This window comes from Panthera leo, chromosome F3 (assembly GCF_018350215.1).
Source record: "Panthera leo isolate Ple1 chromosome F3, P.leo_Ple1_pat1.1, whole genome shotgun sequence".
Classification (NCBI taxonomy): domain Eukaryota; kingdom Metazoa; phylum Chordata; class Mammalia; order Carnivora; family Felidae; genus Panthera; species Panthera leo.
In genome coordinates, this window is record NC_056696.1 from 40,205,351 (window position 1) to 40,219,285 (window position 13,935).

The 13,935-nt window shown below is 54.5% G+C and overlaps 1 protein-coding gene and 1 long non-coding RNA gene across 2 annotated transcripts in view; both read left to right on the forward strand.

Moving 5' to 3' along the window:
- Positions 1 to 5,033: 5,033 nt before the first annotated feature.
- On the forward strand, positions 5,034 to 9,626 carry LOC122212346. Its single transcript, XR_006199108.1, has 3 exons — positions 5,034 to 5,338; positions 7,537 to 7,657; positions 9,544 to 9,626. It is a non-coding gene; the product is annotated as an uncharacterized LOC122212346 (long non-coding RNA).
- Positions 9,627 to 12,614: 2,988 nt separating this feature from the next.
- The window catches only part of PKP1 (plakophilin 1), a 48,328-nt gene continuing 47,007 nt past the window's right edge, over positions 12,615 to 13,935 (forward strand). Inside the window, exon 1 of the mRNA XM_042925947.1 lies at positions 12,615 to 12,883. Coding sequence (XP_042781881.1) covers positions 12,682 to 12,883 — 202 coding nt within the window. The 5' untranslated portion in view covers positions 12,615 to 12,681. The remainder of the gene's footprint in view (positions 12,884 to 13,935) is intronic.

The window sequence follows — 13,935 nt, forward strand, 5'->3', positions numbered from 1 at the left end:
TTTCTGGGCACCTTTGCGTGGCACGTGAGACCTTTCCCAGCTCTGCCCCAGCCCCCAATCTCCCCAAACTGTTCCCACATCCCTGTCTTTGCATGGGCTCTTTCTGCCTAGAAAACTCAGAGTAAGGAACAAGCAGTGCTGGGTCCCAAGCCAGTCCTCCTGGCTCCCAGTCTCAGCTCATTCCTCTATCCCTGGTGGCTGTGAGTTTCGTGGGTAATGTGGTCGCTGGGTTTCACATATCTCCTGATGTAATCCAGATTTTTTTTTCTTCCTTTCCCTGTGGTTCTTCTGTGATTAAGCAAATCCAGAAGGCTTATTGCCCAGGGAAGAATATAGGAAAGGGCATGATGTAAAGAAGCTTCTACCCAACAGGAGGAAACAGGAGAAAACCCTTCTGGGGCCTGGGAAAAGGAGCAGAAAGGGCAGGGTGACTTGGGAGTCCTGTCCTCCACACAATGGCTCCCTACAGGGGAGGGAAGCAGTGCGAGATAGGGCTGTGAACCCAGAGAGGTTTGGTGGGGATCCCCGTGCAGGAGTCTTGCTCTCAGCTTCTTAGTATATAGGCCTAGAAATTTGCAAGCCCATCAGGAAAGCCACTGTCCCCATAGGGCCACATCGGAAAAGGGATAGGGCAACAAATTACGCATGATCCAGGGAAGTGTCTAGAGAGATGGTCCTGTGCCCTTAGCCCCTAGCTCCCTACCACCTGTATGAGGCACGCGGGGCATCTAGAAGGTCCTGCAAAAGGGGGGTGAGAGTGCTGACTGGGTCACCAAGGAGTCACCGTTGGGGCAGGCCAAGCAACCAGAAAGCAGCAGGGTGATGCACCAGGCTCCGATGGAGTTTTTGTCATGACCAGAACTCAGGCCATCTTCCGGGGCAGTGGGAGCCATGTATGATGAGAACTGGCCAGCAAGGGAGATGGCCATGCTCCTTGGGAGAAACCCCAGGGCTTGCCCTCAGACAGGGCAGAAGGATCTGCAAACCGTAGGCAGAGGGCATTGTGCAGGCCCTCAGTTTCCAATATCACAAAGGTGCCTTTGGGGGTGCCCTTGAAATGGGCAGGAACAGCCCCGACCAGGAGTTTGGATTTTGAACGGATCACTCACCCAAATGACTCTGAATGAATGCAAAAGAGTTTGCTGTAAATGAGCACCCCTGTTACTTTAAAAGGGTAGTTCTGTTTGTTTTCTGCTATTGATTTCCCACCATTATCAGAATCAGAAAGGAGGTCTGTGCGTTCCATAGGATCAGGTATAAAACAATAAGGTAATTTACTTTTTTCCTTTCTCGCGCATTTAAGTATATTATGTGAACATTACACGTTTGCAAACCTGCACCTTCATACCTAAAAACTAAGAAATATCCTACTCAGCGTTGGAGACCCCCACAGGCCCGGAGCCTGGTGCAGAGTGCGTCTGGCTTCATACAGAACCGGGCTGGGCATCAGGGGTCCGTCGGGGATCTCCAGGGGCCTGGGCTCTGGCCTGCAGCGGGCTGCTGTTCTGTGGCCAGTTGGGGTGAGTAATGCCTCTCCCATTGTCAGACCGATGATGACGGTATAATCAGCACAAACAGCAATTAGGGTAATTGTTCTGTTTAGACGTAACCCAACTTCACTGCCTGGGTCGGGAGAGAGTCTCTGAGGCTCTCTCTGAGGGCCGCGTGCTGCTGCTTCTGGCTTGTCACAGTGCCCACGCTACAAGGTGCTCGTGCTAGGGGAGAGGGTGGGATGCTGAGGTGGGTGAGGAGGGGAAAAGTCACTGCTGGGGGAAGTCCCACTATCTAGGCCTGGCAGGCAGGTGGCGGTGGGGGGGGGGGGGGGAGGCGGGGGGGGGGGCGCTCTGAGCCGCTCCCAGCGTCCAGCTGTGCCTCCCGCTGCCTGCTTACACCCACAAACCTCATCACCATGGAGACTGACCTCCGCTCCCGCCAAACCCAAGCACCTTCAGGCAGCAGGCAGTTTCCCAAGGGAAATGAAGCTCAGATCCCCCTGATCTGAGCCAACTGGCCTCCCTCCCGCCCAAACCCCCAAACTCCAGGCCTCACTCAGATTCCCCAGCAGCTCCAAGTGGAGACACGTGCACCGTCAGGGGGCCTGAAGAGGTGGTGACCCAACGCTCCAGGGCAGGAGGAAAGCAGAGGAGGGTGGCTAGGACACAAAATGGATGTTTTATCAGGACCTGGCAGGTTGGACTCCAGGATAGGAGGGGAAAGAACTGGTGAGTGAGGAAGCCCCAGAATCCCCCCCTCCCCGCCCCTGTCCCCATCCTGTAAGTGGGAGAAGGGTCGTGAGGAGGAGTGACGACCCAGTGGCTTTCTGCAGGCTGTTGCTTCTCTCAACAATCTTATTTTCTTTCATCTTTATAACGAGCCTGGGAGGCAGGCGCCTTCACTCCCATTTCACAGGCTCAGAGAAATGGAGTGTCTGCCTAAGAGGCCCTTAGCTGTGACAAGTGCTGGTCTTTCGTTCTTTCGCGAGCCCAGTACGGGCCCCAAACTCACGAGCTATGAGATCATGACCTGAGCCCAAGTCAGAGGCCCAGCCGACTGAGCCACCCCGGCGCCCCTCCTCGTATCAAGTCTTAATCATAGTTTTGGAGATCTTTTTAAAAACATTTATTTGTACATGACTTTAGAGCTTACTAAGTGCTCTTACACAAAACAGGGAGCCTTGTTCTTCAAACAGCACCGCAGGGAAGCGGGTGACAACGAGATGATGGCATTTGACAGATCGTGTTAGGAGACTTGTTACTCCGAGTGTGGTCTGAGGACCCACAGCATCAGCGTCACCTCGTTGCTTGCTGGAAATGCAGACCCTTGGGCCCCACCCCAGACTTGCTGAATCAGAATCGGCATTTTAACAAGATTCCTAGGTGATTCCGTGCACATTACGATTTGAGAAGTACTGACTGTGAGCATCTACTCCAACCCCCTCATTTGACTAGCCGGGAAACTAAAACCCAGAGAGGGCAAAGGACTTGCCCAAAGTCACACAGCAAATTGGTGGCCAAGCCAGGCCCAGAACTCTGCTTTGCACTGGGTAGAGTGAGGTACGGAGGACTCACAGGGCTCTGTCTACCTCACCGTCCATCCTGTCGCGCCCCACCCAGTTCGCCCTGCTCACTACATCGAGCAGGCCGGCTGCACCCCACTCTGACCATCTCCAAGAAGGTACAGTGATCCCTGAGGACTTTTCTGCAAACAACAACAAAAACTAAGCTTCTTGTTAAAGCCCGGTAGATGTGACCAATGAGGGAGCCCGATGGACCTTCAGAAACAAGTTCTTGCCCAGTAGCCCCGTGGTGGCTCTCTTCCTCAACAGGACCTCAGTTTACCCGTCTAAAAAGGGAGTATCAGGGGGCCTCCCAAGGCTCGTAAAACTGCCTGAGCTGTCACAACGAAAGCCCCGTGGAAAGACAAGGTCCCATATGTCTTCTTGTGTTTAATTGTGTCTGTGTGGCGTTGACTGCCTAAAGACACCCCATTAAGTGGGAAGTATGAAAATGATGGGCCGCCAGGGCTGAGCAGTTGGATGTTATTAGAGGCTGGGCCCCTCTGACTTCCTGGCAGAGGCGTAACTGGCTTCATAAATTCCTCCCGGGGGAGAGGTGACGTCGTCCGTGGCCGCTTCCCTTTTCCCAGACCCGTTGGTGCATCAGTCTGTCCTTGGCATGGAGTGAAACCAAACAAAAAGTTGGTGGCAAAGAGGGAGGGCCAGAGGGGGTGAGAGGCGGGCTGTCGGCCCTGACTGGGAGCCAACAGGTCCTTGCGTGGCACCATGGCTGAGGGACTGCATCATGCACCCCCAACTCAGGGCCAGTCCTGGGTCTGACATACTGGCGAAGCCACGTGCTGAGGGAGTTTGCTGAGAGAGGTTGACAGCTCATGTCAGGTGACCGACAGAGTTCCGAATACATGTCTGTTTCCTAGGGCGGCCACACGAATGGCCACAAACAACAGAAATTTATTCTCTCACAGTTCTGGAAACCAGAAATCCAGAGCCAAGGTGGTTCCTTCTGGAGGCTCTGAGAATCCATACCACACTTATTCTGGCTTCCGGCCTTCCTTGGCTTATGACAACATCACTCCGGTCTCTGCCTTCACACAGCTTTCTCCTCTGGGCCTCAAATCTCCCCTGCCTTTCTCTTGGAAGGACACTTATTGGATTTAGGGCCTCTCCTAAATCTAGGATGATCTCATCTCAAGATTCTTTACCTAGTTACATCTGCAGGGACCCTTTTTCCAAATAAGGTCACATTCACGGGTTCTGGGAGTTAGAACACAGACATAGATTTTGGGGGGGAGGGAAGCCACCATTCAATCTACTACCGTGTCCCCCAAAGACTGTACTTCAGTGGCTTCCTCCACCCCAGAAGTCTTGTGGTATGTGGGGTGCCGTGTGGAGGAAAGGCACTGGCTTGGGGTCGTGGGAAGAACCTCCAAGACGAAGCTCTGCCACGACCCAGCAGCATGGGCAAGTCTCACAGCCTCTATGAGCCCCAGTCTTCTCGTCCTTACAATGGGGGCAATAAGAGGCGTGAACGCTTCTCTCAAGGGGCTGATGGGCAGGGACAGAAAACCACTTTGTAGACCGTAGAGAACCAGATAGATGTGAAGCATTCTCGTGATTCTACTTGCAAACAGACGAAAGCAGATGCGAAAACCAGCCAAGCCAGCGAGTAATCAAAAGTATTCACTCCCTTTGAGTTATCACATGATTCCACTTTGCTGCACTAAGAGCAAAAACTCTTTGCCCTGCACTGCAAAAGTTGCCTTCCACAGTTCTGTGCTGTCCAGTATTGCCTGTTTTCCAAAAGGCCCCCAAATTCTGTCTCTGCTGTCACATTGCCCACCTTCCCCAACCCTGTCCTCATCCCCAGCCTGAGCACTGGAGCTTATGTGGGGGTTAGGAAGTCACCAGGGGAGTCCTGCGCTGACCCCCCTTGCCAATCCAACCCCAGTATTCCTGCTCAGCAGACCAATTTCCAAGACAATGGGGTGGAAGACAGAATCCTCTGTCATAGAGGCCATTCAGGGTGTTTCTTGGGGCAGTAGGGGCTCCCAGGGCAGATGGTCAAGGTCCAAGATGGATAGATGCAAAGCATGTCTACAGTCCCCTTTGGAAAGGAGTGAGTGGTACAGAACCCCCTGGCCTGGCCACTCTGCCCCTTCACCCCACTCCCTCGACGGAACCATGGCAGCCAGTGGACAGTGAAGACCGGAGATGGTTGGAGGGTCAAGGTGTCAGGTGACCCCACAACTCCTCAAGAGCTCTTGGCCAGAATGGGCCCGCATCCAGCCCCAACTCCGGCAGGGCTTAAAGTCATGGCCTCTGGTATGATGATAGGACCGGGAAAGAGGGTAGGGGTAGGTGGGAGCAGAAAGGTGCCCAGAGGGGCATCTGGTCACAGGGATGTCATAACAGAGCACACAGAAGGAACGTAGGTCAACAGGACAAACGTTTCCTGAGCCACTGTGATGTTCAGGGCCCTGCAGTAGGCCAGCGGGTGGTGCAGAGCTTGCAGAGTTCCAGGGGGCAAGTGTGCCGTGCTAAAGTCACACAAGACAGGTACAAATTATACCAAAAGTTGGGGGAGAGATGGGAGGACTTCTGGCTCAGAGCAACTGGGGAGCCAGCGAAGAAAGGCAGGAGCATCTGAGATGGGCTGCGGGGGAGGGGGGGCGGCGGGACTCCCACGGGACCGGATGGGCAGAGGTGAAGCAGCAGCCTGTCCAGCCAGAGGGAGCGGCATTAGTGCCCCGTCGTGGCTCCTAACTCAGGTCCAGTTGGTGGCAGACTACAGACCTGGGAGCAGCCCGGAGCCCAGGGCCCTGCTGAGCACGGATCTGGGAGACTCCTGGCCTGCGTCTTGTTATCGGTGTTCCTAGTAAGAAGGCACTGGGCTGGGCTGTCTGCAGGAGGCCGTAGCCACAGCAATGGGGCAATGCAGGCAGGAGGGCTCCGCCACTCGGCAGGTTCTGAGCCTGGCCCGAGGCCCTGGCGCATCATGGCTCCCGTCAGTGCCCGTCCACGGCCTGGCAGGCTGCTAGCCCAGCAGCTCAGAGCAGAAACACTGTCAGGGTGCCAGCTGCCCTAGGTGTGGCTGCCCTGTCTGCAGGCGCGGGCGGGTGACTCATCAAATTACCATCGAGGCTGTGCGGGGCTGGGGCTGGGCAGGTGACTGCGAGGCAGAGAGGGGGAGAGCAGGGCTCTCCAGCTCTTTGGGCACACACCCCACGCTGTTGCCAGCTTCGCGGCTCCCACAGCCTTTCCCTGGGCTGCTGCCTCACCTCCCAAGTGCTAGCAATTCTTCTGGCACAGGGCTGCAGGAGCAGGACCTCCAGGAACCGCAGCCTCCGAGGCTCCTCTCCTGCCTTGGTTTCCCTTCAAACCTCAGGCCCCAAAGGGAGGAGGGGACCGTGCCCCCATGGTGGAGGAGGGAGGACACAGACACCCCGGCCTTCACAGGGCCGTGTCACCATGCCTCTCTGCATTCGATTGACTCTTCTGACAAATCAAGGGGCTAGACCAGATGGTCTCTGAAGTCTCCTCCACCTCTGAAGTTCTCCCGTTTCCAAGGGCGATCATGACAGAGCCACGTTGTAGACAGCAGTGCTGGGCCGGGAGGGAGGAGGGATGGGGTCGATGGGAGAGAGGCAGAGCAGAACCTGGAAGGAGGCACGGCTCAGCTCCCAGGGGAGGGAGGAATGCGTGAGGCTCTGAGGTTAAGGAGGAGAGGCACACGGTGGGAACTGGATAATAGTGTCAAACGGAAAGCAGAAGAGAGGGAAGTCAGATAAAAGGCCACAGGTGCTACTGGAGGGAGAAAGGAAATTCTGTTTATTATTAAGCACCTACAGTGTACCAAGCACTGTGTTAGATATTTCATATATGTTTGTGGCCCTAAGAACTCTGTGAAGTAGGTGTGACTAACCTAATGTTACAAATGAGGGAACTGAGGTACAGGGAGAGGTTAAGCGGCTTGTTCACTGTCACACAGCTAGCCGTAGCAACGCTGGGGTGCAAAATTTGGTCTGTTAACTCCCAAGCCCCATTCTGGTTTTCCCAGGGTGCCTCCCAGGGAAGGCTCTGGAGTCTGGAAAGCTGAGGGCTTCCCAGGGTCCTGAGGGTGGGGCTCAAGCCCAGAGCCCTAGTCCGGCCAAGGGTTCGCAGAACCGCACTGCTGGCCGGGGCAGGGTGGGGATGGCAGGTAGTGCACAATCCAGGGGACGCTAGCCCCAGGAGCACAAAAGTGGAATTCTGGGCTGGCAGAGGGGTGGGCTGCAGAGCCACTCCAGTGCTGACAGCAGGCAGTTGGGACACTGCTGTGTTATTATTCATCACCTTCCCTCCTTCTCTGGCCTCGGCTCCACCCACCCCGCCCAGAGAGACCAGAATGGCAGCTATGAGAGCGTGAGTTCTGGCTGCTGGGGGCCCTGGGTGCACACCCTGGCCTCGCCCCTTAGCCGGCCGTCCAGGCCTTGCTCTCCCGGCCTCCGCACCAGGCCCCTGTTCTCTCTCTTCTCCCGCAGCCAGTGCTTCCTCCTCATCTTCCTCCGGGGCAGAGCAGCACTGGGCACAGGCCATCCCTCCTGTCCAGGCCTTCAAGAATGGGGAAGATCCAGGGTCACGAGCTCCAATCTTCCAATCAAGGTGGGGAGCGGCCTCTGCCGTTCCCTTCCCCTCCAGTTTGCCTGTTTCCCCGTCCATGGCTGGGAGCCTCTCTGTGCACCCTCTGTACCCTCCGGGCACAACGGTGCTATACAACAGACCTGCTGCGGGAACCCACAACTAGGGGTCATAAGGTCACACCGGGAGTCAGGTGGAGAATCTGGTCCATTCCTGCCCCAGTACCCCGAGGGCAGCAAGGATCCAGGATTCTGAAAGAGTTCACTACCCAGTTTCATCCATTCCTATCCTTGGGAAGATGGCTTCCTGGCTTCGTTTCTCCCAAGATGACCAAGTCAGGTCAAAGGGGTGAGCGAACTCTGACTTCCTGATGTAAACTTCCCTCAGGAAGTGAGAAAGGCAGCTCATCTCTTCCCCCCACTCTTGAGACGGGCAGCTCCTCTCATGCTTCAGAGCTCAACCTGCACTCTGTCCCAGCCTCTCGTTCACGTCCTTCACAGCACTTAATATAGTCTGTAATCATTTTGTCGGCATATGTATTAGTTTACTCTTTGTCTACCCTCTTAGAATGTAAGCCCAGAGAGAACAGGGCCCGGACTTTTTTCTGGGTCATGTTCCCAGGGACTAGCGTGGCACAGAGCCCATCTAGACATTCAGTGCATATGTACGTGACTGTCTGGGACTGCTCCACACAGAGGAAATAGTGTGTGTGCAAAGGCCCAGAGGCAGACATCTGCATGGGCTGAGGGCTGGTAGAGAAACCAAATAAATGATAAGGGAGACTGTTTAAACATTGGGGAGGTGGCAGTGTGGCTCGCCAAGGAAGGTTATAAGGTGCCTGAGTTAGGTGGCCACTGAAGAGCCTGCTAGCTGACCAAAAGAACTCGCTAGAAAAGGCTGGAAAGTAGGGAGTTGGCCCCTTGGCCACTGTCGCTGTCCACGAAGTCTGAAGTTGCCTGGAACAGAAAAATAGAGCTAAGTAAGGTGAGGCTGTGCTGGCAAGCTTAGGGGTCCACAAAAGAAGGTTATCCAACTCTCTAGGGGTATCTGCATCAGTTTGGGGTAGAGGGGAAAGCGCTCCAGTCACCCGAGGGGCTGGAAACTAGACAAGAAGAAGCTTCAGCCCAATCACTCTTAGAAGCAGCAAGAGCCCCAGAGGCCTCCTCTCAGTCTTCTTCACCTGGGCCAGTCCTCCCACCTGGCCCAGCCCCCGCTCCTCCCATCTCTAGACTGTAAGTTCTATAAAGGCAGGACTTTGTCTTCTTTACCATTGTATCCCCAATGCCTAGGATAAGGCTTGTCCCGTAGTAGAGGCTCAATAAATACTTGCCGACTAAATAAGTCCATATTCTACATGTTAATGAATGAAACTTGAGGTCACAAGACGTTTTGCTTCTAAGAGCACACTGCAGGTGACGTGTGGGTCACAGGCAGCACTGTGGGGAAGGCAACAGAGAGAAGCAAAACCCCGTCCACACTCATTTATGCTAACTCCTATGAGGATGACAGTTGACTCACTTTGTTCCAGAATCAAATCAAAATTAACTTCTTTCGAGATGCTTTTCCCAAACCATCCCACACCCTCTAAACTCAAATTAACCCATGTTTGTTAGCATTTTTTTAACCATCTACAAATACATTCTAAAAGTCACCTGAAAGCATTTCAGAGCTCAGCTCGCATGACAGAGTCTCACTGACATTTATCCTTCCCCTTAGGAGGGCTACCCTCTTCTCTGGCCTGTTTCTGAGGCAGGATCCCAGGAGGCAGAAGAGAGAGGTGATGGGAAAAACCCTGGCCCCCCCACTCCAAACCATACACTTGAACCCCAAACCTACCTTTCTAGCCTGAATATACCTCGCTCACTTTGGGTCAGAATGTGTGACTGATCCCCTTTCTTTCCTTCTCCCAGGGAGAAGTCAGACCTTGTTTCAAATCAAGGCTTCACCATTGATGTGTTTCCGCTTCTGCAAAATAATACTTCCTCAAGGGCTATTGGAAAGATTATATCAAATAATATATACCAAGTGGACCTGTTATTGGTCCTGCAGATCCTAGCACTCCCTCTGTCCACTGCCAGGCTTCCCTTCGCGCTCGTGTGGGGTAGGAGAGACAAAGAAAATATTGTCCAGGAGAGCTGGTTCAAGGTTCTCCTGCCCTACATATCCCCATGATTGACATCAGAATTCCATAGTGTTAGGGTGAGGGCAGATTTGGTGAGCTATCAAATCTACCTCCACTCTTTACAGATTTGGTTCCAGGACAGAGGAAGGGACTTGTCTGGCATCACAAAGCTAGTTAGTGACACAACTGGCCTGACTTTCATGCCACATGATGGAAATAGATGCTGATAAAAGATTGATCCATGGAAGGCTTTTGAGCCAGATGCTTGTCACAGGGAAATCAGGGGGCACTGCCGTGGGGCACCCAGACTCTGGATTCAGGGTGCCTGTGTGTGGCCTTGTCTCTGCCACTTGCCAGCTTGGTGACCTCACTGAGTCTCAGTTTCGTCATCTGAAAAGGAAAGGTGATGGCACCGATCCTGATACTTTTAGGATCACTGTAAGGATTCAAACGAGATGATCCACGTAAAGGGCCCAGAACCATGCCTGGTTTATAGGTCTGGTGCTTGTAGGAGCACAGCAAGTGTTGGGTATTGCTCTCAATATATCAAAATAATGTCCGTATCAAAATAATAGAGAAGTATCTAGAAAAACTGAACTTCGTATCTGGAAACAATTTTAAAGATGATCAGTTTCAGCTTCCAGAGGGATAAGTATGGCCTTTCATAGCAATATAGGGTGCACCAATCACCTCCTCAGGGCCCTTCCACAACTTAGAGGGAGCAAAATTATCATTATTTAAAGACATAATTAACACTTGTTATAGCTAGCATGTTAGGTTTTAGATAGGCCAAATGCATGATACAATGGAGTTGTATTTTTATGTGCTGTCATGTGCACTTTATGACGCATTGGGGGCCCTTATATAATCAGTGAGCACTGTACTTTAATGCCCATTTTATAGGACTTTTATAAAGGAGGTTGGATAGTGTGGAGGGAAGAGCAGTGGCCCAAGAGTCACCAGGCCTGATAGGAACAAAAGCTTTGCCACATATTAACTGGGTGACTGAGGGCAAGCTACCCCTTCTCCTCATCAGAAAAATTTGGAGCCTGGGCTGGATGATGTCCAAGGATCAATCCAATCCTGACAGTCTGTGGCTCAAAGCAGAATCTAAAAATTTTAAGAGATGATAGAGGTCTATGAGTGTTGAACTTTCGTGTATCTATGACATATTGTTGGTCACACCTCTGGTTTTTTTGATGCTGAGTTCTTAGGAATACAACCTTCAATTATAAAACTATTTCTATTGGAAATTGTGATCTGCTTCACAATATTCTGCTCTGTACATAACTACCAGGAAGGCATTATGGGGAATTGTAGGGGCATGTCACACCCACTTCTCAGGAAATGAGCAAATGACCCTCATGTGGTCCCTGAGATTGTCACTCAAGCTTTGCCATCCTTTCTCATATAATTCCCAACAAGCCTAGACTCTGATGGCCCCTTCCGTGGCAAATTAGAAGGGAAAACTAAAAATGAAGTATGTGAGCTGTGGGTGGCAAATACAGAGGACGGCTAAAGGGACAGCTGCGATAGCATAACACAGCTGAAGGACACCCCAAAACTAAGCAGCTGATGGGACTTCACACCTAGAGAGTTCAGAATCGGTGCCCACAATGAGAATCCTGAGTCATCAAGAAATGCATAAATTATGTGCCCATCTTTTACTTACAGAGAACAGGCAGGGTGTGATGCCTTTTAGAAAGATTTCTGTCAACGTAGTTTTTAAAATACTCGGCTTCTGTTACACACCAAATTCCCTGGTATGAGCTACCTTCATGCCTGGGACCAGGCTACACGAAGGAAACATCACTCTGCGTGTGTCCCCGGGGGGTTGGGTGTATAGGAGAATGTCACAGAAGTCCCAGAATAGTAAGTCCATAGTAGGGTCGTTTTATAAGACGGACAGCTTTCCAGGTTTCCAGGAAGGCTCTGGGTAGGATACAAGTAGACTTAATTTACCTTAAACTGGCTAGCTTTCATTCATGCATCCATTCAAAAATATTTTTATTGAGCCCCTAATATGTGCCAGCACCATTTTACGGGCCAAGTCTCAGTTTCAGAGAGAATCCACTGTTCACACGGCGTGTTCCTCTGGCGTGCCGCACATGACAGGTGTACTATTCTGTGGTTTTGTATCTCAAGTCTGTCTGGCCCTTGAGGCTTCATGCCCCCACCCCAGTCCCTTCAGGTCGACTGGCTTCCTTTCCAGTAGAGTGGGTTGTTCCCACAGGATTGAGCACTCCCTTTAGACATGGGCTGTGCTTCAGCCCTCAGCCTGGGAGCTGACCACCACCCAAGGGGCTGGTCTCTGCCATGACCTCAGGACAGAAGAAGGTGGATTTCAGGCTTTCTTGGGATTGGGGAGGGGGGGGCGGTGAACTTATCAAGAAAGACTCCTTTTTCCTCGAGAGAAGTCTCCCTGGGTTCCTGAGCTGAGCACATACTTTCTCCATGAGCGAGCAGGAACAGGACGGAGGGGCGTCTCCCTGGGGCCTCACCTCCCGCACGTCACGGGGGAGGGAAGAGAGAGCAGGGAGCAGAGAGCAAGAAGACACCGAGGCCCCACACTCCGGGCTCGCGGCCCTGCCCCCGCCCCCCTCCCCAAGAGCGCTCGCTCCCGCAGCGGCAGCGCCCTGCAGCTCGGCACCTGGCGGGGGCGCGCAGCCAGTGGAGTGGGTGGTGCAGGGCAGGGGTGGTATATCCAGTCTGACCGAGGGCGGGCCCCGCCAGTGCCAGCAGAGGGACGAGCCGGGGTGGAGGCGCCAGGAGCCGCCGCCGGGAGCCTCACGCGGACCTCTCACTCTATGGCCCTCGGGAGCCGCTGAGCGCCAGCAGAGCCGCAGCCGCCCGCCCGCCCGCCCGCCCCGCCGCACCTCGCCGCCCCTCTCGGCTCTCGCACGCCCGGCCCGCGCCTCCCGCCGCCATGAACCACTCGCCGCTCAAGACCGCCTTGGCCTACGAATGCTTCCCCGACCAGGACAACTCGACGCTGGCTTTGCCGTCGGACCAAAAGATGAAGACCGGCACGTCGGGCAGGCAGCGCGTGCAAGAGCAGGTGATGATGACCGTCAAGCGGCAGAAGTCCAAGTCTTCCCAGTCGTCCACCCTGAGCCACTCCAACCGAGGTAAAGACTCGGCGCCCGGCGCGGCCCGTGCGCCCCTGCCCCGCGCCCCTCGGCCGGGCTGCGGGGACAGGAGGTGGCGCGCGCCCCGGGGCGGGGTCTGCGCGGCCCGTCCGACCGGGTGGAGCGGCGGCCGGCGACCGGCTGGCGAGCTCCCCAGAAGCTGGGGGGCACGAAGGCGGGCTCCCGCGGCGGGGGACACCGCCACGGGCGTCTCGCCAGCTCGCGGAGGCCGAGGATCGCCCGCGGGCCCTTGTCCAGGCCCAGAGCGGGGAAGGCTTTCTTCCCCCAACTGCTCGGGAACAGTCCCCGCCTCTCTCTTGTTCTGCCTCGGCCCCCCAGGGCTCCCCAGTACTGTGTGCCCCCCTCACTCCCCGTCCTGTCCTTGAGGCTTTGCTTTTCACTGCGCCAGCGGCAGGTAGCCCAGGCCGGCAGGTTCCCAGTGTGTGGCTGCCGGCGGGCAAGGGAGTCACTGTGACCCCAGTAGGTGCTCAGGAGAGGCGCTGCGGGACGGGGAGGTGCCGCGGGGAACAGGGACAAGCCCGTGGTGTGCCGCAGCACGCTAGCGGGAGCCTCACACCTGGAAGAGGAAAGTCTGGTTGGAAGGTCAGCCCAGGACCAGCGCGCTCCCTGAGGCTCCCTGAGGACCGGGAAGGAGGTCTGGGGATGCCCTGTTTCCTCAGTAGCTAATGCAGAAACTCCCTTTCCCACCAGATTCTCCCTACCTCACTTGGCTTAAGTAGGAAGGAACAAGTGTCAGGAGGACGCTTGTGCAGGAATTGAGGTTGGCAAGGCTGGGAATCCCAGAAGGCCCCCAGGGCTGAGCCCTCAGGGTGAGCACTTGTTTAGTTTAGGTGCTGGGCCTGACCAGCCATCGACCCCACCCCTTCACCCTGTGCTGAGGTCCCCCAAGCCTGGGAGGCTAGGAAAAAGTGATCGGCCCCCTGCAACTCAAGAAGGAAGGTACGATATCTGGCAGGGCCATTTGTGGAGAATTTTTAGGCCAGCTACTTTAATACAAAGCATTTGCAGTAAGAATTACACACCAACCAGCA